Below are 23,467 nucleotides of genomic sequence, written 5' to 3' on the forward strand. Positions count from 1 at the left end.
AAATATGTTTGTAATGTATATCTAATTTGTGGAATTATTAAATAACTCCCTGAATTGTAATAATTAAGTTAAATAATAAAGACACTAGCAACCTTCTGCCCTAATTAACTCTTCAATATTTTAACTCTACAAATCGAAATGTTCTACAGTGTCCACAAATCCCCTATTATCAAACAGACATACCAACTTAATTCACAGATCATTATCATTCAATCTAATATCTCACAATTATTCATGTTCAGATGAAAAGTCACGATTAATAACAGCAATAAATGACAAGAGATTAAATTACATGGACATGGACAAGACATAATGTAAGGGTGAGGCATCTAAACCTATCTGTTTTATTCCTAATTACATTAAAAATTGATTTTGTTGCATATTTTGTAACCTTTGAGGACATTTGTCTAAACAGAGAGACTTGCATGTTGAAGGGAATCAGGTGATATGCAACTTTTCCCTTTAAGGGTTCTGATTATTTAAGTTAAAAGAGATTTCAAACAGAATGACAGCGAGTGGTCTTTATAGTAAGTGCTGCTGGGGTCACAGCTTGCCTTTTCTTCTAATCTGTCTTTTTCTGCTTTTTCCATTCTCTTTCTTACTCTGTCCGTCTCTCCCACACGCCCTCTACCTCTTTGCCTTTTTTTCTTCCTTTCCTGCCCTCCTCTTGACGATAAACACAGCGAGTCACAGTCTGAAGCACACCAGAGCGTTGTGTGTGTTAAAAACGTTTCCCAATGGCAGCATCACAGTTTGTGTGAACTTTTCAAACGTCTCTGAATCTGGTGGAAGACCATCATGGCGCTCCTTGGCTTTGAACGGTTATTCTCCTGTGAATTCTCCTCTCCAAAGGGCCTCTGTCTTCAGAGGCTCACAGAGAAGAAAGGCCTCGAGCGACAGCTATCAGTACCCCCCACCCTCCTTTTCTTCATCACACACACTCACACACACACACACACACACACACACACACACACACACACACACACACACACACACACACACACACACATACGGTGTGCCTCCCCCACAGTGTCTCTCATCAGAACAGGCTGTTAAAAAGCCCACTACTTTAATTATAAAAGGACCTTAAAAAACAGAATAATACATTAAAGAAGCTTAAACATCAGATATAGCCTGCTACAAAAACAATAAGTAAGCTAAATAAAATATTCATTAGTGTAATTGGATCAGAGAACAGCAGCATGTGAGAGAGTTACTGGAAATGGATGTTGCTGACGATGACAGTGTATCAGATCCATGTGGCAAGGCAAACGTTTTTTTTTTTCGTTTTTTTGCGTTTGAAAGTCTAGAAGTCTATTTGATTTTAGCTTTCATCCTCCATTTCTCCTTCATGTCTTGACTGCTGAAGCCTGTTTACCCCTCATGGAGGAAAAACTTCACCAGAATTTTAGAGGACATGGGATGATGCTTCTAGTTACAGGCATTTATGGTCTGTAAAGATCCAAACTGTAAATTTGAGATTGAAGAATAAAGCTTTCAGGACAGTGATCACTGCCTTTCTTTGTGGATAGTTTTTCTAGAATAATAAAACTCCAAAAGAGGTAATTAAAGTAAATAATTTGAAATAAAATTGAAAAGAAACTACTAACTCATTTTTTATCTGACATCTAGGGATAGTTCTGTCATTATTTACTCACCTTCATTTTGTATGAAATTTTTCTGTGGAATGATATTTTAAAGAATGTTGTTAACCAAAGAGTTTAGTCACTATTGACTTGCATGGACCAAAAAGAGAGAAAGAGAGATAGAGTGAGATTTCTCTCAATATATTTTGTGTTCCACAGAAAAAAATAGTCATACAGGTTTGGAATGACATTAGAGTGTGTAAATGATGACAGCATTTTTATTTTTGGGTGAACTAACCCTTTGACTTTGATGTTATAAACAAATTTTGGGCCCTATTTTAACGATCTGAAACGCAAGTATCAAGCGCGAAACGCAAGTAACTTTGTGGGCGGGTCTTGGGCGCTGTTGCTATTATACCGGTGGGATAAATGAATCTTGCGCCCGACGCAAATCTAAAATGGGTTGGTCTGAAGTAGCTTCATTATTCATAGGTGTGGTTTGGGCGTAACGTGAAATAAACCAATCAGAACATCATCTCACATTCCCTTTAAGAGCAGGCGCGCTTGTTCCATGGCGAGTGCTATTATAACGGCGGATTTGCCAGGCGCACTTCACAGCCGAGGAGACCGACGTTCTCGTCAGGGCCGTAAAACACAGAGAAGTGACATTGGGGATGGGAGAAACCCACCCAAATTAGCTTCGGTTAAACAGGCGTATAATAATTTGGGTAAATGTGTAAGATAGATTTATGCCTATTTGTTCACATCTTCATGGACACTACAATGATTTCCCTCGTGTGTTAATATTTTTCCTTGTAATAATGTAGCCTATGATTTGCAAAAATGAAAACTGCTGCTTCTGTGTAGATGAGAGAATCAAAGTGTATGCGCGTTGTAACACGCTACATTATGGCCAAGCATGCGCCCTCAAAATAGCATTTGAATAACATGCGCAACGCGGAATTGTTTTCTAAACCTGCAAAATAGCATCAGGGAACGTTTGCGCCAGAACACGCCTCCTCTTTTCGCTGAAACGCCCCCCGGGAGCGCAAGTTCATTCCTTAATTTACCGACGTGTGTCTGTGGAGGGAAAAGTCCGCTGTGCGCGGGTGCAAAATAGGAATGATACATGCGTCGGTGTACAAAGTCAATTGCGCTGGGTGCAAGATAGGGCCCTTTGTCTGTATGTTTCAAAAAGAGCCATTCGGCAAGTGCATGTATTAGAGCTATAAACAATGAGCTGATACTGAATCAGAAATGTTTTAATACCTTACCTACCACACATTTCTACTGTCTTCTGAGCCCATCGTGTCTCATGTGAAAATAAATTGGTCAGGGAGAGGGGGTCCCCAAATATTACGGCAGGTGGACTCCATTCATCCCTAATGATTTTGCATAGCCTATATATATATTATGCAGATTGTACAGGTCTACATTAAAATTCCTTAGTTCATTAGCTTACCTATAGCATCAAGAGTCATACAGTATTTTATTGCTGCAATGTCCAACTGTCCATCACAATGATGAAAACGAGTCTTTGAACCCATCCTTGGCGCTCTGGTTTGGTTCACTGTGTGCTGGCCAGATAAAAAGATAATCATTTCCTTTGAGGAGGGCAGGGGATGAGACCAAATATTTCAATCGAACCCAGGCTGCAGCAAGAGGAAGCAGTTACCCACCATTGGAATGGGGCTGTCACATAGTGTTTATGATTGTATGTTCCTATGTGGATGTCTCGATCTCTTTGTCATGGCTGAATTAGGTGAAATCTGACACGAGTTTGCAAGAAACTTAGAGGGATAGTTCACCAAAAAATTAAAAATTAGTCATCATTTACTCAGGCTCATGTTGTTTCAAATCTGTATGACTTTCTTTCTTCCTTGGAAACGTGAAGTTTATGAAAGTGAATGTGGGCTGAGGCTGTCTAGCTCCAAAAATATCAAAAAAGCACCATAAAAGTGGTCCATATGACTTGTGTGCTGTATTTAATCTCTTCTGAAGTCTAATGATAGTTTTGTGTGAAAAACAGACTGATGTTTAAGTCATTATTCACTGACAATTTTCATGATATCCTCCACTAGTTCTCAAATAAATTGGATCAGTGGTTCTCAACCTTTTTGATTTCAAGGGCCCCCATTGTCCACGACATTCAAAAGTTGTTAGTGATTTACTCTAAGAATTAAGGATTTTTTAAATCACAATTTACAAAAAAAGTTTGTAAGACTTTGCCAAAACTAGAAAATGCATAAAAATGCCCATGAAGTTATAAGATGTTATTTATTTACTTTTCCAGTTGTAGAAATCAGACTTTTAAAATTAGGCTACCTATCAAGACCTTGGGAACATTGGTCCTTAAAAAAAATAAAAAAAAATAAATAAAAATACAATTGTTTAGGGGTCATTGAAATTTGTCTTATTTTAAATGATTTTAAATCATCTTGAGATGATTTCACCTTGGAAGTTTGCTGAGGCCCTTAGTGGGTCCTGGTTAAGAGCCACACTGCATTAGATGCATTGCATTAGGTCTGATGCCGATGACAACCAATGGCCATTAAATGCCATCAGTGCACCATTTTTGTAGTCCATACAACTTCTGTAGTCCATTTTATAATTATAATTATGGTGGAGGGGAAGTTCAGTCAATAGTAATTTAAATTTCAGTCTGATACAAATCTATTGTAGCCTATGCTTCAGAAGACTGTAGTGCACAAGTCCTGAAAAAGCTTCCCTATAGCTCCAAAAATACAATATATATATATATATATATATATATATATATATATATATAGAAATAATTATACACAGTACACACACATATATTATGTAAACACAAACTTTTATTTTGGATGCGATTAATAGTTTCCCAGCACTAATTATAATATAATAGAATTAGCCGTTCACAGTTTGCTATGGGGGAATACAATACCGGAAGCCTGCATAGCACTGATCAGTGTTATTTTAGTGGCGCTGAGATACTACTATAGTCTTTATTACAGTTTTTCTTAATTGATAACACACTATAACAGATTTAGTTGGCCCAATTTCCCAAATCATTAATTCAGTTCTAGAAACAAAGACATGTTTCTCAAAAGGTTTAACACATTTCACCTGTTTTCACACACGTTCCAATTTTCTCAGTGTTTTCTGCAAAACTCTACACAAAAATGTCCTAATTTAGCACAGGTAATCATGCTCTCATTCAGAAAACACAAACACATAATGTGCCCTATTTTAACGATCTAAGCGCATGGTCTAAAGCGCACGGGCTATTAGGGCGTGTCCGAATCCACTTTTGCTAGTTTAACGACGGGAAAAATGGTCGGCGCGCCATGCGCATGGTCTAAAAGCGTTGTCCCTATACTCTTAATGAGTAATGGGTGTGTTTTGGGATTTACGTGCGTTAAACCAATCATAGTCTCATCTCCCATTCCCTTTAAATGCCAGTTGCGCTCGCGCCATGCCAGATTCGCTATTTACATGACGGAATTTGATAGAGGAAAGACGAAGCCGTCTTCAGAGCGCAAAGGAACTGCTCGTGCGCGAGGTAAAAGTGCGCAAGCAGACCATTTACGGGAGAAGCCGGATTCCACCATATCTTTATGGACACAATAATAATCTTTTACATTTTAATCATTTTATTTTAAATATTTAGCATGTTTTGTGTGCTGCTGTGCGTCCCTGTGTGTTTAAACCATAGACTGTAAAAAACAGGTTTAAACAGAGTGTACACGCGTTGTGGACCCGCCTATAGGCGCACATTAGGCTACTAACGCGCTCATTAAATAACAAAAAAAAATATTACGCCATTGACTTTAGACCAGGTTTCAGTTGGTCAATGGCGCAGTCTATTTCTGTTGCCTCAAAATAGCAGCGCGCCAACAATGCGCCAGAAAACACCTCGTTTTCAGACCAGCACGCCCATGGGCGCACGAATGGGCGCAAATGCATTTGCTATTTAAACAACGTGGCGCAGGACGTGAAAATGATTACTGCGTCGGAATGAAACTAGCAAAAAACACTTGAGTCGCGCTTGGCGCTGCACTGCGCCGGGTGTAAGTTAGGGCCCAATATAATTAACTCAAGTGTCACACTGTGAACTCCAATAGCAAACATTTATCCACGTGTAAACAACAAGTTGCAAAAACTGATGACACACCAATCAGAATCTTATAGGATAATATAAATAGGGCCATGGGGGATGAATCCTAGTGGTAGGAGACAAAGAGGAAGAGGAGAGGTAAAGAAAAATGAAGGAGACAGGGTAAAAAGACATTTGTTCCGGGTGAAATACAAAGCACTACAGTTGACCATGTTCTTATGCATGGAATGACCATGAGGGAAGTTGATCTACACAGGGTCATCTATATGGTTTTTATACTACTTACACAAACATAATAGTACACAGTAGAAGTACTTTAGATGAGAGAACTTTCATTATTAAAGTTAATACTGTAGCACATGTTGTGCATCCTCAAACTCATAATTGTCAAACTGACCAAGTATTTCTTACATTTCGTATTTTTGCAGAACTGAGAGACAACTGCTGGGGGAGGGAGAGAAATTATTTTGTCAGAAGACTAAGAAACTGCTCTAGTATGCTAAATGTCATTACTAGTACTGTAATGCCATTTTTTTTTACTGAACTGTAATTGACAAGTACTGTATTGCATACCAAGTTCATATTCAATTATTTTTCTAGTGCTTTTCATCTACTGTAAGATCTCTTTATAGTAATGTAATGAAAATTAACTTTTCTTAAAGCTTATTGTTAAATTTCACTCTCTTGTATCCCTCTATTTATGTTGTCTGTAATAGACATTAAGCTGTAAAATGATTCGTGATTGCTAAAAGGAGGTTTTTGTAACAGCGTTATGAATTGATCTCACTAGTGTTCTCTAGTAGGCAATGGAGTAGTCTGTGTTTGTTGAGTTTTGTGTGCCAAAGTTTGATTTTGACAAAAGAGAATATGCTTTTGACAAAAAATATTTGAATTTGACGTGGAAGTTTGAGGTTTGTACAAGGTAGTTTTGAGACTGTGTTTATAGTTGTGAGAAATGGTGAATTGTTTCATGAATTGTGTTTTAGCAATCGAGAAAATTTTATATTTTTAAATATTTTTTTCATTTTAATTCTAGGTAAAGTTTTAGTTTAAGTTTATTTTAATTTTGATTCGTTTTTTAAATGTCTATTTTAGTTCAGTTCAAGTTTATTTAACAAAAATGGGTTTTTTTTTTGGTTTTAGTTAACTATAATAACCCTGGCTGGCACTGAGCTTTTAGCGGAAATAGGTAGATAGCCACTCCATGACAATTCGTTATCACTGTATTAACATTCGACACTATGATGGCCTGATGTAAGGGAGGAAAGCTAATTTTGTTCATAGCTTGGGTGAGGAATGTAGTGTTGCTATAATGAATCACTTTGAGTGTTTAATCCACTATTATTTGATTGGGAACGAGTTTAAGATAGCTTCTTCTGCTGGAGCAGAAGTCCCATGTTTGGGAGCCAAGGTAAACTAAAACTTTGTAGAGCTCTAAGATTTCATGTCAGCAGAGACAGATAATGCACCTCGTGTGCACCTGATGAAGGAGTCTGTCTCTATGCAGGCTTACGAGTACCAGACACAGACAGTTACCGTCCTAAGCAGAACCAGGACCCTCTAGCTTTAACCTGCCATGCTAAAACAAATCGCTATAAATCTAAAGCTAAGCTAAGCTGAGCAGACCCACAGTCACCTCAGGCTGGACTTCAAGACTTCAAAGAACACCTGGCCAAGAAACCTAGAAATCCATCTGAGGCAAATCCAGATTTTATTTTGTTCACTTATGGAACATGTCCAACATACAAAATTAGGGCTAGTGTCATTCCAAATCACAGAAACGCTATCAGCCGTGTTTACATACATATGTGGAAAATAGAAAGCAAATGCCACACATAGCCTTAAGATACATTCAAGCAAGTCAAATTAGTCACAGCACCAGATCTTAAGAAACCAGCTGAGTAAAGTGCAAATGGGTTTCACAGTTTAGGGAGTTTTGAGAGATTGCATATACTCTGGTGCGTCAGTGTAATTGATACATAATTGTGGAATCCTTTTGAGTCCCTTTAATGTTCAAAGTTAAGGGAAAAACAAGTCCAGCCCTGTGTTAGATATTAACGGTAAACTGAATCACCAGAACAAATGTGATGATTGTCCCCAAGGGCTTGTGGCTGCTTTGATGAGAAATCCATCCAAGGCACTGTTTTCAAAAGACACTGAAAGTCATTGACTTGGAGAAAATGAAACTGACCCACCTCACTGTGCTCTTGTGCTTTTGGATCCATCTCTTAAGGTTTTAAAGTTTGGATGTTATAGTCATCAAATTCCATTAGTTTTCCATAAATATAGCATAATAGAGCAGCATACCTTGGCTCCATGTTCCTACTGCACATTTTTAAATCCTGGAATATGATTCAAACCATATAAAAAACTTTTTTTAATTATTATTTATATACATGTATACCGTATATATAGTTTTCATTTTAATTTAGTTTTTCTTTCTAAATATTTCTGTTTATTTTTAATTCAGTTTTTGTACTTTAACATTTTAGTACTTTTAGTACATTTTAGGCCTAGTACTTTAACGTATTTCAGTTAGTTGCCAAGGCAGCCTTTCTAAAAATTTTAAGTTTAAGGTTTTCATCTAATATTTATATTTTATTCCAGCTTTATTTCAATTAGCATTTTTTTTTTTTTTTTTTTTTTTTACAGAAAAAGTTTTAGTTTACAATAACAACACTGGTTGGAGAGAGTGATAATGTCTTCACACACATATTTAACAGCCTTTGCCCTTTGGTATTACACAAAGTTACACAATGCACATTTTATAGGATGAGCAAAGGGAACATCAATGCCATGATTTTTAAAATAAGATTTTTTACAATGACGGGATTCATTTCTAATGGTGATAGCTGTAATATTACTAATAATTACTCAAGGGATTCAAAGCAAACCAGCCATGTGTGAAATGTGTGAGCCATGTTACAAAAGTAGCCTATGTGATGGAAAAGAAGATTAAGTCCAACATGTCTATTCAAACAGGGATAGCTTCCCTCAGATTTAAGGCCTGTTGCAAATAGATACAGCATAGCTTATATAGCCATTAAATCAGTGTGTGTGTGTGAGTGTATGTATGTGGTAATATGAGAGATAAGAGCAACGGCTACAGTATGAGACGGGCTGAGTTAAATCACATCACAGACTGCCTGGAGAAAAGCCTGAGGGAGTTCCAGTGTATATAATGGCAGCTTTTGGAAAGCCTAAGCCATACCAGAGAAGGACAGATTGAGGGTCATGGGTCATACATAAAATGCTAATTTAAATGGAAGTTAGAGCTTTATTTCTTTTTTTAAATCATATGACTTTATTGTAATCCCGAAGTTCTGGATGTGTTTATGTTTCTAAACTTATTTTAAGCTTCAACACCAAGTAGCCTGCTGGCTTTGGAAATGGAAACTATGAACTATGAAACATGAGCTCAAACAAATATGTTCTATGACAACAACACTATGAAGGAATTATTATTATTATTATTATTATTATTATTTTTGCTCTTTCGATGTCAAACACAACATTATTAGCTCTTACCTGTTAGGGCTTTGCATTGGGGACGCTGTTGTTTTGAATGTTTAACAATGGTGCCTCTTAGCGGTAGGCCTATTTGTATTCGGTTGCATTTTTACTTCGGGCTGATTTTTTCCTCGTGTTTTTCTAAAATGTTTTTTTTTTAATGTGAACCTATTTCACTCTGTTATTTTATTTGTAACTACTTGTGTATGGAGCTGCAGTCAGTTTTGTCAAATTAGGACGTAAACAGGATTTCGTGGTGTTAAGTGTAGGTTACACCCCCGAACACTAGACGCCGCTGTTTGAATCCTGTAGCTCCGTGAGAGGCGCTCTGAAGTCTTTACCGAGTAACGTTTAACGACACAAAACAAAGAGCAGACTGGTCAAGCACTGACCTGACTGAACCACCGGCTTTACTTTAAATAATGGGCAAAAAGCATAAGAAACACAAATCAGAGAAGCACACACACGACGGTAGGTCACTCACGATTCATTAAGCAGGCTGGATAATATTTTTTTCTTCTGTAGGCTGAAAGCCTGTTTTAAGTAACATTATAAACTAACAACAGCAGGCACTATGAAGCGGCACTCAGACTCTTGATTCTGTCAGTGGTTGAGTAACTTAACGTTAGCAGGCTGATATCTGATGTCCACAACGAATATAGAGTAATGTGTGTTTTCTCAGTAGCTTAATCCAAAGGCTACCGAGCTGATTGTTTGGTTGTTTTGCTCCGGAATACTAGCAACTGTTGCTCAAAACATCAGATTAACCAAGGCAGTATCAGAACAACAATTATTTAGGTTATTATTTATTAGGTTCTTTTCTCCATAAATGTATCAAAGCCAATTCCTCCTAGAACCAGATGAAAGGGCATTGGGCTTCAGAAATTTAAATTTTGTATGTAACTTAGGTTTAAAAGAGATTTTTCACAAAAACATATATTATTTTGTGTCGTTGTTATCACTAATACATAGCTGTCTCTTTTGAGAAGAATTATACTTCTCATAGACATAGTTTGGTATATGAGAAGTATAATTATTCTCAAAAGTCACAGCACTTGCATATTGTTGTCCTATTGTTATTTTAATTGCTTCTATTGCTCTCCTCATTCGTAAGTCACTTTGGATATAAGCGTCTGCTAATTGATTAAATGTAAAAGAGGCAGCTATTTATTAGTGATAACAATGACACACTAAATAATATATAAGATGTTCTGTATTAATTAGGTTAGGTTATTAGTATAGCACCTAAAGAGAGACATTGGATAAATCAGTTGTTCAAAGTCGTTTGTGTTTCTGGCATTGAAGAGTTCACCGAGCGTCCTCTGAAGCTGGTGTTAAAAGTGGCTGGGAATGAAGTCACCACAGGCAGCCCTAGCCTTGAGAGTGTTTATGACGACCAGGTAGATTACGACAAACACAACAAGAAAAAGAAGAAGAAAAAGAAGGACGAGAAGGACAGAGCCAGTCCTCCAGTGTCGCCGGCTGACAAAAAGAAAAAGGTGAGATATGAAAACTGTTTTTGGCTTGTGATTTCATTGTGTTGTTTACCTGCTTACTACGTCCTAAGCAATGAATGTGTCTCATAGATGACCAAAAAGAGGAAGGTCCCAGAATCTGTGGATCCAGACTGGGATGAACAGAGCAGAACTCCTGCTCGCTCCGATGTTTCCCAGGACAAGCCCCTCACCCTCTCACTTGCCAGAATGGAAGGTAAAGCAGTGCACCCTCTCAGGGTTTAGGATTCATCTATTTCTGATGCGATTGTTTTGAAGGATTGTGTGCTTGTGCTTGATTATCTGTTGATTATGGATTTTGTAATTCCTCAGAAAAAGAGCAGACGCCTCTACAGGAGGCCCTGAGTCAGCTCATCCGACAACTCCAGAGGTAGGACTAAACATGGCTAACTTGAGGACTAGTTGTGGATTCATATGTAACTGATGCACAGTACTGTTGGAAGATTTGGTGGTCGTGTTTTTAAAATGCTCACCAAGGTTGCATTTATTTTATCAAAAAATGCAGTAAAGACAGAAATATTGTGAAATAAATTAATATTACAAATGAAAATAACACTTTTCTTTTTTTAAATACATGACAGCAAAGCTGAATTTTCAGCATCATTACTCCAGTCTTCAGTGTCACATGATCCTTCAGAAATCCTTCTAATATGCTGATTTGCTGCTCAAAAAACATTAATTATTATTATCAATGTTCAAAACTCTTCTGCTTTTTTCGTGTGGAATCCGTGATGCATTTTGTTAGGATTCTTTGATGAATAGGAAGTTCAAAACAACAGTATTTATTTGATATGGAAGTCTTTTGTAGCGTTATACATTTCTTTACTGTCACTTTTGATTAGTTTAATATGTTCTTGCTGAATAAATGTATTAATTTTTAAAAGAAAAACTTCAGACTTACAGAACTCCAAACTTTTGAACCATAGTGTGTAACTTAATATATAACTAAAGTGCTGATCTTAAAAAAAAACTAATGACCTCTGATTCTGCATCAGTCTTCTCAGTCTGAGTATCCTATTAGATCTGTGTTTTGGGTCTTATTTTCCTGTTGTGTATGGTCAAAATCCTGTCTGTAATTACTGAATGAGAGCTGAACGCTGCTGTTTACTGCAGGAAAGACCCTAGTGCATTCTTCTCATTCCCTGTGACGGACCTGATCGCCCCAGGATACTCTCTCATTATAAAGAGACCCATGGACTTCAGCACTATGAAGGAGAAAGTGAAGAGGGAACAATACCAGTCACTTGAGGAGCTCAAGGTAATGTGATCATCACAGCCATTACTAGGACACAGACTGGCACTAAAGCCCAATTTATATTTCTACGTCGAACTCACGCCGTAGCTACGTCGTAGGTTGTGTGTAGCACGCCGTAGCTACGTCGTAGGTTGTGTGTAGGTTGTGTGTTTTCCACCATCGGTCCGAACAGTTCTTAGAATGGTAAGGAATGGTTCCAGTTGTGTTTCCACTTCTCGGCCCGGAATTCTCAGCGCGAATGGCTACCCGCGCCGAACCGTGCTGCTTGAATCCGTGAAATGACGTCGCCACTCAGGATTGGTCACTTGTCTGTTGCCTGGCTACCAGTTTATTTTCCGCTATTTACATCTGATATTATCAGTAAACCATCGTGTTACCAAGGCAACGACTGACGCATTTGTATTACATTCCAAAGAGCGGCCGCTATCAGCCCCACAGTGGAAAATGAAACCATAACCGTACCAGCTGTCCCGGAGCGGCACGGAATGGAACAGTTACGCATTGAGAACCGTCCGGCCTGACGGTAGAAAAGCGGCTATAGTCCTGGCTGTGTGAATAGGAGAAAAACAGAATGGATCAGACCGATCAACTGAGCACCAAAGCACTTTAGTAGCCATGGTGGGGGAGGAGAGAAAGTGAGCAAGTGGGACATTTGTAGAAAGAAAGATAGCTGAGATATTACCTAAAAGGAAAAGGTCAGAGAAATATACTTGGAAAAAGAAGGGTTACGATCAGGAAAGAGCTCAGACCCGTGTTAATATTGGATAAGCTTTCTAGATGTTAGAGAGCAGGAATGCCTCAGATGGATGCCGAAGTTGCTTTGTTTCTGCTGAGTAACATTAGTTTTGTCATGTTTCACAGAACCAAGATATGCTGCTGTTGTTGTTGAATCACAGCTGATTCATCCATGCTCTCGCAAGCTGATAGTGGTTGCATAGCATGGCAGAACAATGAAGGGAGGGGTGTGTTTATTTGGGTTGATTTTAAGTAGTCATATATTAATTATTATTCCAGCTGCCTTTATTTGACAAGTGACAAGCAATGATCTACACAGTCATATATTGAATATTGATAATGGTCATTTAGACGTGGACAGTTGATGAGGTGATGCTGTGCTGTTCTCCCCACAGCTGGATTTCAGAGTGATGTGTGAGAACGCTATGATCTACAACAAACCAGAGACGATTTACTACAAAGCAGCAAAGAAACTCCTTCACTCTGGCATGAAGATCCTGAGCACAGTGAGTAGAAGAAAAACTGGAAAATTGTATTGGAACTTGTATTAGATAGTTACATTTTAGAGGTATAGTTGTTGAAACTAAATTTAGCCATTTTCACAATTTTCTGTTAAAAATCAGTTTTCACACCAGAGGGCGCTGATGTGCCATGCGCAATATGATCCCATTATTAGTGTTGTTGTAGTAGAATGTTGTTCAGTTATACCCATTCAAATCTATCAAACTGGAAAAGTTGAACATGAAAATTAACTTTTTTTTGTGCATTTAGGAGAGACTGGACAGTTTAAAGCAGAGCATAGAGTTCATGGCTGGCCTGCAGACGTCCAGCAGTCGTTCAGCAGAGGATGGAGACGAGGATGGTGGGACGTCTGACCCTGCCAAAGAGAACTCGTCGGTCATGGACACAAGTGACAACTCACAATCACCCCGTGTAGGCAATAAAGATACTCCAAGGTATGAATCACATATTTCAGTTTTTTTAACTTCTTCTCTATTACTAGTTTGTCTAGATTAAAGGCCGGTTCACACCAAGAACGAAAACTTAAACTATATTAGCCTCTGCACCAGTTGTAATTGCACACTGCAGTTATGTTAAAGTCAATGGATTTTAATTGCCTGTCAAAAAAAACAACAACTGTTGTTCCTCTGTATTGCAATAGTTGTGGTGTGAACTCCATTATACTCTTATTAGTATTACAGTTTTTTTTTAACTTTATGGGTTTAATTATTGTTCATAATGTGAATAGGCCTTAATCCTCCGGTCATCAAAGGTCAGTTCAGTTGAGAGTTGGGCGAAACTTCCTTTCAGTTGTCCTTTGAAAGTCTGTTTTTTTTTCTTTTTTTTTTACTAATTCTTAAAATAATGGTTCATATTAATCACAGGCAGGATATGAAACACTGCCAAATGTGAGTGAAAATGCTTGCAGGTTTCTCGCCAGTTGGCAGGTTACTTCGACATAACGCATGTTTAAAACCGAATGTCTGACCGCCGCTGCTGATCTAAGTGACGTGAGCAAATCAAAGACGCACACAACGTGTAAAAAAATCTGTCTCGACTTGTGCATCTTACGACAGCCTTTACCTCAGTGGAAATAGGCGTTCTAGAAGATAAACCTCTTTGGGTACATTTTCTTCTTCTCCACATTGAGATGCACATCTAAAATATAACATTTTAGAAAGTTATGCAAAATATACCTTTATCCATAAAATATTTATGGCTGGAAATAGTTTTCAATTCAGAAAGTTAATACCAGATCTTAATCACGGTGATGAATTGGCTGCCATTAAAACTAAAATAAGATGTATTGTCTGCCTGGGAAAAAAAAGAGCGTGACTTCACTTAAATGGGTGATGTGGTCAGTAAAAAAGCTTCTTTTCTCCAGTTTTCCTAACTGTGCAGCTATTCACATTGGCTTTGTAGCTGGATTCAAGGCTTCTGATGCTGTACTGAAGCCAGTGAGACATTCCAAGGTGTTGCCGGGGTGTTCACTGTCTTTCTCTATTTGCTCTCTCTTTTTGTTGCTTGCCTACGTAAATCGGCTTGGCTGCTGCAGTGGGCCGGAGTCTTGGAATGCTTAAACATGTTGTGACTTGTTGGCCATCTGTAGCCAACGAGATACGCACAGACACACACTTTGTATCTTTTCAGGGAGGATGAATCATCTTCCTGCACACTACTCCGCAGGGTCCGGTAGAGGCTTGAGAACAGGCCCACAAAGACCACACACTGATCTATTACGACATTATTCATAATTTATCCAATCACTGCTCTGACATCTGAGTTCATTAGGAGTTTTAGGAATGATATGCCTCAAATGTGGAGATTTATTTACTCTAAAGCGGGAGTATTACTGATAACACAAATACATTCAGAATTGCATCAATGTTTGTGTAACAGGGACAGTAAGGATGACGCTCAGAAGAGCCAGGCAGAGAAAGACCTGGAGGAGATCAAGAAGATCGTTGAGGAGTCTGGAGGGAAACTCTCAAACAGACGTCTGCAGTGTGAGGTAGGAGTACAACACCAGAGAACATGAACCATGTGTTACTGTACAGCATTCACATGTGAGATCATTCACTGAGCATGTCAGATAACAGTTGATGAACGGTCGCTTTTCTTACGAGCAGCTGGAGTTTGAGAGAAGGACGTCTGATGGCTCAACCACTCTGGGAATCCTGAACCCCGCTGACCTGAGCGCTGGAGGTTTGTGATTATGAGTGTTAAAGAAAACAAGCAAATGTTAGACGTGTGTACAAAACGTGTATCTTATGCTTCCATGCCAGATCCAGGATACTGCCCAGTCAAATTGGGAATGATGGGAGGTAGATTGCAGTCTGGAATAAACACCCTTCAGGGTTTCAAAGAGGACAAGAGAAACATGATCACCCCAGGTATTATACATTCACTCTTCACTCTGTCACTAACTTGAATCTCACTTTGTATCAGTCTCAACCGCTCCGTTAAAAGCAGTACTACTCCTATTCGTTTTCCTGGAAAAATTACTTGATGAATAAAATGTCTCAATTAGCAATGGGCTTCAGTCTGTGGCCTAACCTTCAGTCATGCGGAGAAGATCATGGGAAGGGTGTGTTATAATCTCTGTTTGAATACCTAGTGTTCAACTGCCAGAGGAATGTAGTAATATGTGCCGGATAAATCTAATTGTTCTTGCTGTCAATTAGAAAAAAATCAGTGGGCTGTAGTTTCTACTCATCTGGGGTTTTTCTTTATCTGTCAGTTATCTGTGGTGCTTGCTATATAAAGTTTTGCTATTGTTCATATTTTAATACCTAAATTAAAAAATATAGGACTTCTTGTCCCACACTGTGACATGAATGATACCGCAAATTGTGAGGGTTAGGCAGAAAAATGTCATAGCCTTCCATTTTAAGAAGACAGGGATTTGGTAAGCAGCCACACAGCACTGCTCTGTTAACCACTCGCAGCATCCTTGTGAGGGTTTTCATGGCCATTTCTCACTTGGGGACATGGGAAAAGGTAAAACGCTATAGTTGTTTGATTAAAAATTTTAAGGTTTAGAGTCAAGTTAAAGATTTGTACCAGTTAGTTTCAAACTGACTGTTTTGGAGTGAGCAGCGCATTCGGTTTAGACCGTTTTTTTTATAAATCTCTCATTGTCTTCTATAGATTTTGGCCTGGGGTGAGGTGACCTAAAATTCTTTAAAATAAGACAAAAAAATCAAGATGTTTATTATTTTATTTCACCCCCCTCAACAGCTGTTTCATTTAAGGAACCAGGCTTTTCACAGTCTTGGAAAATCTTGATATATGTTGTAGCCTAATTTTAAAAGACCTGGAAATTTCTAGACCAGGAAAAGTCATGTAAATTAAGAAAGTCTTAAAACAGCATGACCCTTTTTTTTTCTGTAAATGCTAAAATAGATTCCATATCCAGTAACATTCAGCTACTAAAACTTCTGATATTTGAATTAATTATTTAGAAATTTAGATTACCAATAGATTAAAATAAGTTTAGGAAACCAATTCAGGAGAAGGGGGAACTTATGGTTGAGACCCACAGTTTTAGACTGTGTTCTGTCCTTCCTCTCAGCCTAACTGCTGGCTTTGGCAGTTACTTATTAAAACATTGTAAAAAATATACCTACTATAATTGGAATCAGTCTATGTTCCATAAGTTATGCGTAAAAGTCCCTACATGCCTCTCTCTCTTTTTTTGCAGTTACCTATATGAATTACCTATATGGCCCATTCAGCTCATATGCTCCTACATATGACTCCAGTTTTGCCAATATCAGCAAAGAGGACTCCGATCTTATTTACTCCTTCTATGGAGAGGACAACAGTCAGCCAGAATCTGAAAGGTGTGTGTGTGTATGCTTGGAATCAGCCATATAAAGAAATATATCCATGAATTTAGATGACTAAGAAGAAGCAGCCACCTACTCTTTAAAACTGTGTTTTGAACCTACATGCATTTGTGGTGTTATGTGAAGCTGCTCTTCTGCAGGACAAAAGGCCTGATTCACACCCTTCCACCACTCCCCTCCCCTCCCCTTCCATTCCACAATTATAATTTGGATGTGTGTGTGTGTATGTGTAGCGTTGCAGATTTCCTTGCTAAATCCGAGGAGCACATGAGCAGGTTAGCAGATAATATCTTGGATGCTTTGACCAGTGGGGAGCACTCGAAACAACTGAAAGAGACAGCAACTGTAAGAAATCTCACCACACACTCATTACTGCAAGTCTTTGGTCAAAATTTACCAGCACATTTAATCCATAATATATGTATACTGTGGTATATCCATTTGAATTCTTTTCAGTGGGGCAGCTTACTTAAATCTGTTCTGGTTTTGATAGGATGATTTTGGTTTTCCTCAGGATAATCTGCCCATGGAAGAGCCTGCAGAGAAAGTAAACACAACAGATGATGCTGAGGTAAAGCACTCTCATATCCTCAGAATGAGATTAAAATGTCTACAAGTGCATACTAGAGTACAGCTCACTTGAGTTGAAGTGAAAACATAAACGTGGTATTCAAAGGCAGCGTCAGGACCGCAGACTCTGTGCTCTGCAGCAGCTGTGTCAACAACACCAACCAACTTTCACACACTAATGGAAAGAATATTTGCCCAGACACACACCAACACACTCTTCCCCCTGTCATTTTTTGACTTCCTCCTTCACTCACACTGATGTATGTGTGTGAGGGTGCTGTGGACATAGAAGGAAAGGTAAGCATGGGTCGTCTGTGAACATACTGCAGCATTAATCTGTGTGTGACTGCGCACTGCGGTCCAGCTAGCATACCTTAGCAGGGTGGTGCTACTGTTCAACACTGTTTTTAGCCGTCTAAGTATCACATATTATAGCTAGTGGATAATTCATAGTTTTATCCCAAGCTTTTTATCTAGTGATTCCCAACACTGTGTACTTACCCCTAACGGGATATCTAGGCTGGTTCCATGGGGTACATGGAAGGAATTTGATTGTGCTTTGTAAATTATACAAAACAGAAATGAACAGCCAAATAATATGGCTGTCGGTACATTCAAATAACAAACTGTATGTAATGCTATAATTAGTTGGGGTTTTTTTGCCATACTTTTCAAAAGTTTAATGTTATTGTATTTTAATGAAATGACAGTAAAAATAATGTTACAAAATCCTGAGAAGAATTCTGAACAATAATAATAATAAATGTTTAATTGTTTCCACAACAATATTATGCAGAACAACCATTTTAATAAGAAATGTTTTTGAATTATTTATGAAGGATTGTGTGATTTCTGGAGTAATGATGCTGAAAAATTCAGGAATAAATTACATTTTAAAGTATATTAAAAATAGTGTAGTTTTATTTAATATTTTACTTTTTTTAATTGAATTCTTAATCAAATAAATGCAGCCTTGCTGTGTATAAGAGACTTCTTTCAAAAACATTTGAAAAAAAATCGTAAAGACCCCAAACCTTTGAGTGGTAGTGAATACACACAGGCACGCGTAGTCCAATAAAAAAAGTGACGTGATTTGACTTGAGATGCTCGCACTTTTCTCTTAATTTTGAGCACATTTCTGGCCTGGTGTCAGTCCATGCCCCCCTTTTCACGTCTTTTCGCGCATGCCTCTGTAGGTTGTTGCGTCAGATCCCAGCAGTGGTGATAGTGTGATGGCCCTCAGTTCTGTGGGTTTGAATCCTGATCTGCTTCCTGAGAGCTTCAACACAGAAGGTGAGAATCTCCTGTGTTTGAAATATGGATAAATCCTGTTTAGTCATTTTAGATGTGATCAGACCCTATGAAAATCCAGGCCCCATGTTTTTCCAGTTTATTAATGAACCGTTTTCTTCTCTTGAGATGCATCTTTCATGTCTATTATGCTTGATGAACTGATTATGATCCTCCTCCCTCAGCAGTGGAATGTAACGCAGCGCATCAGTAACACGCGTGAGCTCATTTCCCATCTATGTAACAGCAAAAGGATTTATCTCAGTAAAAAATTCTCTTCCTCCCTTAGAAGCAGAGCATTTCCAACAGAAGCTGGATGAGACGACGGTGTTGCTGAGGGAGCTGCAGAAGGTTCAGAAAGAGAGACTGAGTGCCAAACAGCCACCAAACATCATCTGCCTACTGGTTCCTACTGCTAAAGAGCTGCAGCTTGGTACGCACAAACACAATATATGACCTATGATGACCGCTTCACTGCTCTCACTCTATCAGATAACACTAGACAAACACTAACATTTTTCCTGTCTCGTGTGTTTTTAGTTTTTCCTTACTCAAGGAGTTTTAGTGAGTCCGTGTTGTTGCACATTAACAGACCTGTGGGTTTCAGCAGCTGTTTAAAAGCAGATATACTTTGCACAGTTTTGATAACTTCTAACCCCCACCATTCTTATTGCAGCGGAGAAAGTTACGGGTAACCTGGCCCATTTGACCAGTCAGGTGACCCCTGGTGACGTGTGCAGTGTTTATGGTATCAGAAAGGCCATGGGTGTCTCGCTACCCAACGATAACGCACAGGATACGTTCACACACCTGACTACAGGTAATGTAAGCACTCAGCACAAACAAGAAATATCCAGCAAGTTAGACTTTGTCTTTTTACGCGTTTTGTTTGTGAAATGACTCTTGTTTGCTTTATCTTCTCAAAAACTGACATGCAGGTAAATGTGTTTTCTGTGTTTCAGTGGGAGATATAATTGAACCCATGGAGGGAGTGTGTTGAGATCCTCCATCAGTCTGTTTATTCCAGATCATCCCGCAGTGGTGCTGTTTCTGATTTACTTTTGTTTCATTAAATAAACATCCTTTTTTAAGCACTTTGTGTATTTCCATTCTTAAGTTGCAAAAATTTAACATTAGCAAGTGACTTAAAATAAATTGCTCATTTTAGTTCACCAAAAAATGTTCATCATTTACTAAGACCTTTGTTCATCTTCAGAATACAAATGAAGATATTTTTGTCCATCCATTTGAAAGTCTGCGCATCAAAAAGATATTGTGAAAGTAATCAAAATGAATGGAGCTGTGTGCTCCAAATTTTCTGAATAGCAATTTAATTTATTCACATATTAACGGGATAGTTCACCTAAAAATGAAAATTCTGTCATTTTAATGACAGAATTTTCATTTTTAGGTGAACTATCCCTTTAACGATGATCAACGCACATACATAGAGCACATCAGATATGGTAAGCGGAAGCTCAAGTGTGCTTGCCTGATACGAGAACAACCCTCAAGAAAACACATTTGACTTTCTGTTTACTATATTTGATGTGTTCTATGTATGTGCGTTGATCATTGTTAATACTTGAATAAAAAGCTAAATTATTAAATCTATTCATAATATAAAGCGATAATGTCTCTTCAAAAGACTTTAATTAAATTATGTTTTATTAACAAAGTTCGGGAGGAGCACATTCAGATAATTAAACCTAATTAAACATGTGGAGCACATTCAGATAATCAAACCTAATTAGACACGAGTGGAGCACACTCTGTTAATCAACCCAATCGTGGAGTTAAGAGGTGTATATACAGCAGACTTACCTCTGTTCGTTGACAGTTTAACAGCATCCCTCCACCACCCCTTCTTCTCACTTCTAGTCCGAAATACTCTTACAACAACCGGGGGAGTCCGCTGGGTTCGGGCAAAAATTCCGAGCTCGGAGCCCTCCCCCCGGACAGCACGCCAAATACGCATAACCTTTACTCCTGTTTGTAACCTTTAATTGATGTAAGTATGAACTCGTGAAACTGAGATTCTGAAACGGTGATGTCTGTGTATTTATTTATTTTTTGGTTGTGTGAACTTATGAAACTATTAAAATATTGTGTTCACAAACATGAATGTAAGTCTTGTGTGTTTGGAACAACATAAGTAAATGATGACAATGTCTGAATAAAATATTAAAAGGTTTGAAAATTCTAGCTATAACCTGAGAGTGGTTCATAGCGGCAGTTGTGCTCTCTGCTAGATCACAAATCCTGTCATGCTATGGGAGAATTAAGAGTAATCCTTAAAGGAAATGAGACCAAGACCTATGAATGTTATTACTTGTGTCGCTACTGATGCTTTGATTTGAAGCCAAAATAAAGGTTTTATTTTTTTACAAAGAACCATGAGTAATTCTAATCAGCCTTTATATTTGGTAATGCCAGATAAAACTTCAATGACAAACATTTGCAAATGAACATTTTAAAATAAAAGCAATATTCTGTCTGAGTTCATCCATTGGGAAATAATGTTGGTTCATGTTTCTTAATGCTCTCTTGAGATTTGCTACTGTGGTAAGGCAACACATCATTTATCTGTTATAAATGAATCTGCTATTAGAAATATACAGTCTCACTCTGCAGAATGGAGCCCCATGTCTTGTGTGACCTATGACCTATGGGTACAGGAGATTTCTCTCAACAATTTGTCAAAATGCTACACAGGAAGCATATAAAGTGTAAAATGATTTATTCTCACAAACACTGGTACAGAAAGGCAGCACATAATATCAAACCATGTAGATTCAGTCCCACTAACACTCAATGAGTGCTGAAAACCCAGAGAGGCGCATAGGAATTGCAATCTAAATTGAATGTTTATGCCTATGGCTTCATTAGACATAAATACTTCCCACTTTCACTAAGCATTCTCATGGAACAGAAACAGACACCATTTGAGCAAATCAATTTACTGCGATGTGAGCTAAGATGCACGAGTACATCCATTCGTGAATACACAACTTCAGATGAGAAGCCACAGAGCTATTTGGTCAAGATCTGAGAAAGACGGTGGGAAATCGATGAAAGTACATTTTCACTTTAAGATCTTTAATTTTCATTCATTTACATTTATTCCCCTGGTATATGTAAACATTCTTTAATAGTTGAATCTCTAGGATATTATGAAGCTAAGGAAGGCCCATCTCCAAAATCCACAATCTCAACTCAAAGGCAACAACAAATCAGCACTGAATGTCAAAATTTGGCATTCAAAACACTTGGCAGTTTTTTTTTTTTTTTTAAGAAAACACAAAAAAAGCATCCACAGTATGTAGATTCAAGCAAGAATAGCCACTATTTTGTTGGTCCAAAAGTTGACAGAAAAGTTGATAATAAAGGACACATTATTTCAAATGACTGAAGAAATTCTAGATATTTTCACATCTGTTTGTCTGTGATAATGAGTTCGTGTGGGTCAGGCGTTCCCTCTGCCGACAAGCTCAGTCATCCCAAATCAGTCTAAATCCAACAGGATCAAGGCCACTATGACAGCAGTACCCAGAAAGTCTGAGAGCAATACTGAGAACTAATATTTTCCTTCAGCGAACTCAGTTCCCCACTGTCTGTGGTCTGTGTCCCATAAGAGGATCGCACAGTTCAGCTTGTGTTAGTGCGAGATGTGTTTATGTATACGTTGCTGCATATCTGAGAGTTTCAGGTCTCCAAATGCAGCCAAAACAAACTCTAACATTTCAAATTCAGAAAAAATGTGGAGTTCTTTAGACATGCTCTAAAGAAACAAATCCAGTAGCAATAAAACATTCTTGAAGAAAAACAAAACAAAAACAGAGAGATCACATATAGGTCCGGTGTGTGTGTGTGTGTGTGTGTGTGTGTGTGTGTGTGTGTGTGTGTGTGTGTGTGTGTTTGTGCGCGCCGCTGTCAATCTCAGCTCAGACCGATGCCCTGCTGTTTGCTGGAATCTGTGCACACAAAGAAGGTTTTGAGCTCTCCTTTGCCCTTCACATTGATCAGGCCACGACACTCACATAAGTAGCCCAGCTTCTGCAGGACATCTGACGTCTCCTCTGTCACCTGCAACACAAACAGATGTCATAGAAAAACTAATCTTCATTTCATGTTTTAACAAGGGCAAATCACTAAGCTATTTTGAAAATCTAGACATGAGAAGAGAATTATCATCATAGCGGATCTAGAGACGTGAAGTACTGTAAGAGTAATTCAATTCCTACCTGTATTTTTCCCAGCTCTCCAGTGCTTTCCATCCGACTGGCCACATTCACAGTGTTTCCCCAGATATCATACTGTGGTTTCCTGGCTCCAATCACCCCAGCGATCACTGGGCCGTGGTTTATACCTGCACAAACACACGCAGATCAATGAAAACATGAGAAATCAATGAAAACATTTGAATTCATGCTAAACCAGCAGTCATTTACTGTCACTGTACTAATGGTGCATGATTTCGGGGTTTGGGGGGAATCTAAATGTGATTTAAAATGCGATTAAAAAAAAGAAAAACAAAAAGGTTTGCTGTGCTT

The 23,467-nt window shown here is 38.2% G+C and overlaps 2 protein-coding genes across 5 annotated transcripts in view; one reads left to right on the plus strand and one right to left on the minus strand.

Annotated features, from left to right (window-relative positions):
- The first annotated feature begins 9,511 nt into the window (after positions 1-9,511).
- On the plus strand, positions 9,512-20,008 carry brd7 (bromodomain containing 7). The gene is made up of 17 exons (XM_084108074.1): positions 9,512-9,669; positions 10,504-10,697; positions 10,785-10,908; positions 11,025-11,082; positions 11,826-11,970; positions 13,098-13,208; positions 13,474-13,658; positions 15,103-15,214; positions 15,333-15,408; positions 15,489-15,596; positions 16,907-17,048; positions 17,288-17,399; positions 17,569-17,625; positions 18,821-18,917; positions 19,204-19,347; positions 19,591-19,734; positions 19,877-20,008. The coding sequence occupies exons 1-17, from the start codon at positions 9,621-9,623 to the stop codon at positions 19,912-19,914; spliced, it is 1,896 nt and encodes a 631-aa protein (XP_083964200.1). The 5' UTR covers positions 9,512-9,620; the 3' UTR covers positions 19,915-20,008.
- Positions 20,009-21,637: 1,629 nt separating this feature from the next.
- adcy7 (adenylate cyclase 7) overlaps positions 21,638-23,467 on the minus strand; it is a 56,255-nt gene continuing 54,425 nt past the window's right edge. For 3 of the 4 annotated variants that reach the window (XM_084108077.1, XM_084108078.1, XM_084108075.1), the window contains exons 25-26: positions 23,159-23,283; positions 21,638-23,000 (exon numbers count right to left, since the gene is read on the minus strand). In XM_084108077.1, coding sequence (XP_083964203.1) covers positions 22,854-23,000; positions 23,159-23,283 — 272 coding nt within the window. In that variant the 3' untranslated portion in view covers positions 21,638-22,853. The remainder of the gene's footprint in view (positions 23,001-23,158; positions 23,284-23,467) is intronic. The other variant, XM_084108076.1, reaches the window with a different exon arrangement.

The sequence above is a fragment of the Abramis brama genome, assembly GCF_963993115.1.
Source record: "Abramis brama genome assembly, chromosome: 3".
Lineage (NCBI taxonomy): Eukaryota > Metazoa > Chordata > Actinopteri > Cypriniformes > Leuciscidae > Abramis > Abramis brama.

Bases quoted from the DNA above. Each gene is read 5' to 3' on its own strand.
- brd7 (XM_084108074.1), top strand. From the start codon at position 9,621: ATGGGCAAAAAGCATAAGAAACACAAATCAGAGAAGCACACACACGAC. The intron at 9,670-10,503 runs GTAGGTCACTCA...CTGGCATTGAAG, and splicing joins AGAGAAGCACACACACGACG to AGTTCACCGAGCGTCCTCTG. The intron at 11,083-11,825 runs GTAGGACTAAAC...TGTTTACTGCAG, and splicing joins CTCATCCGACAACTCCAGAG to GAAAGACCCTAGTGCATTCT.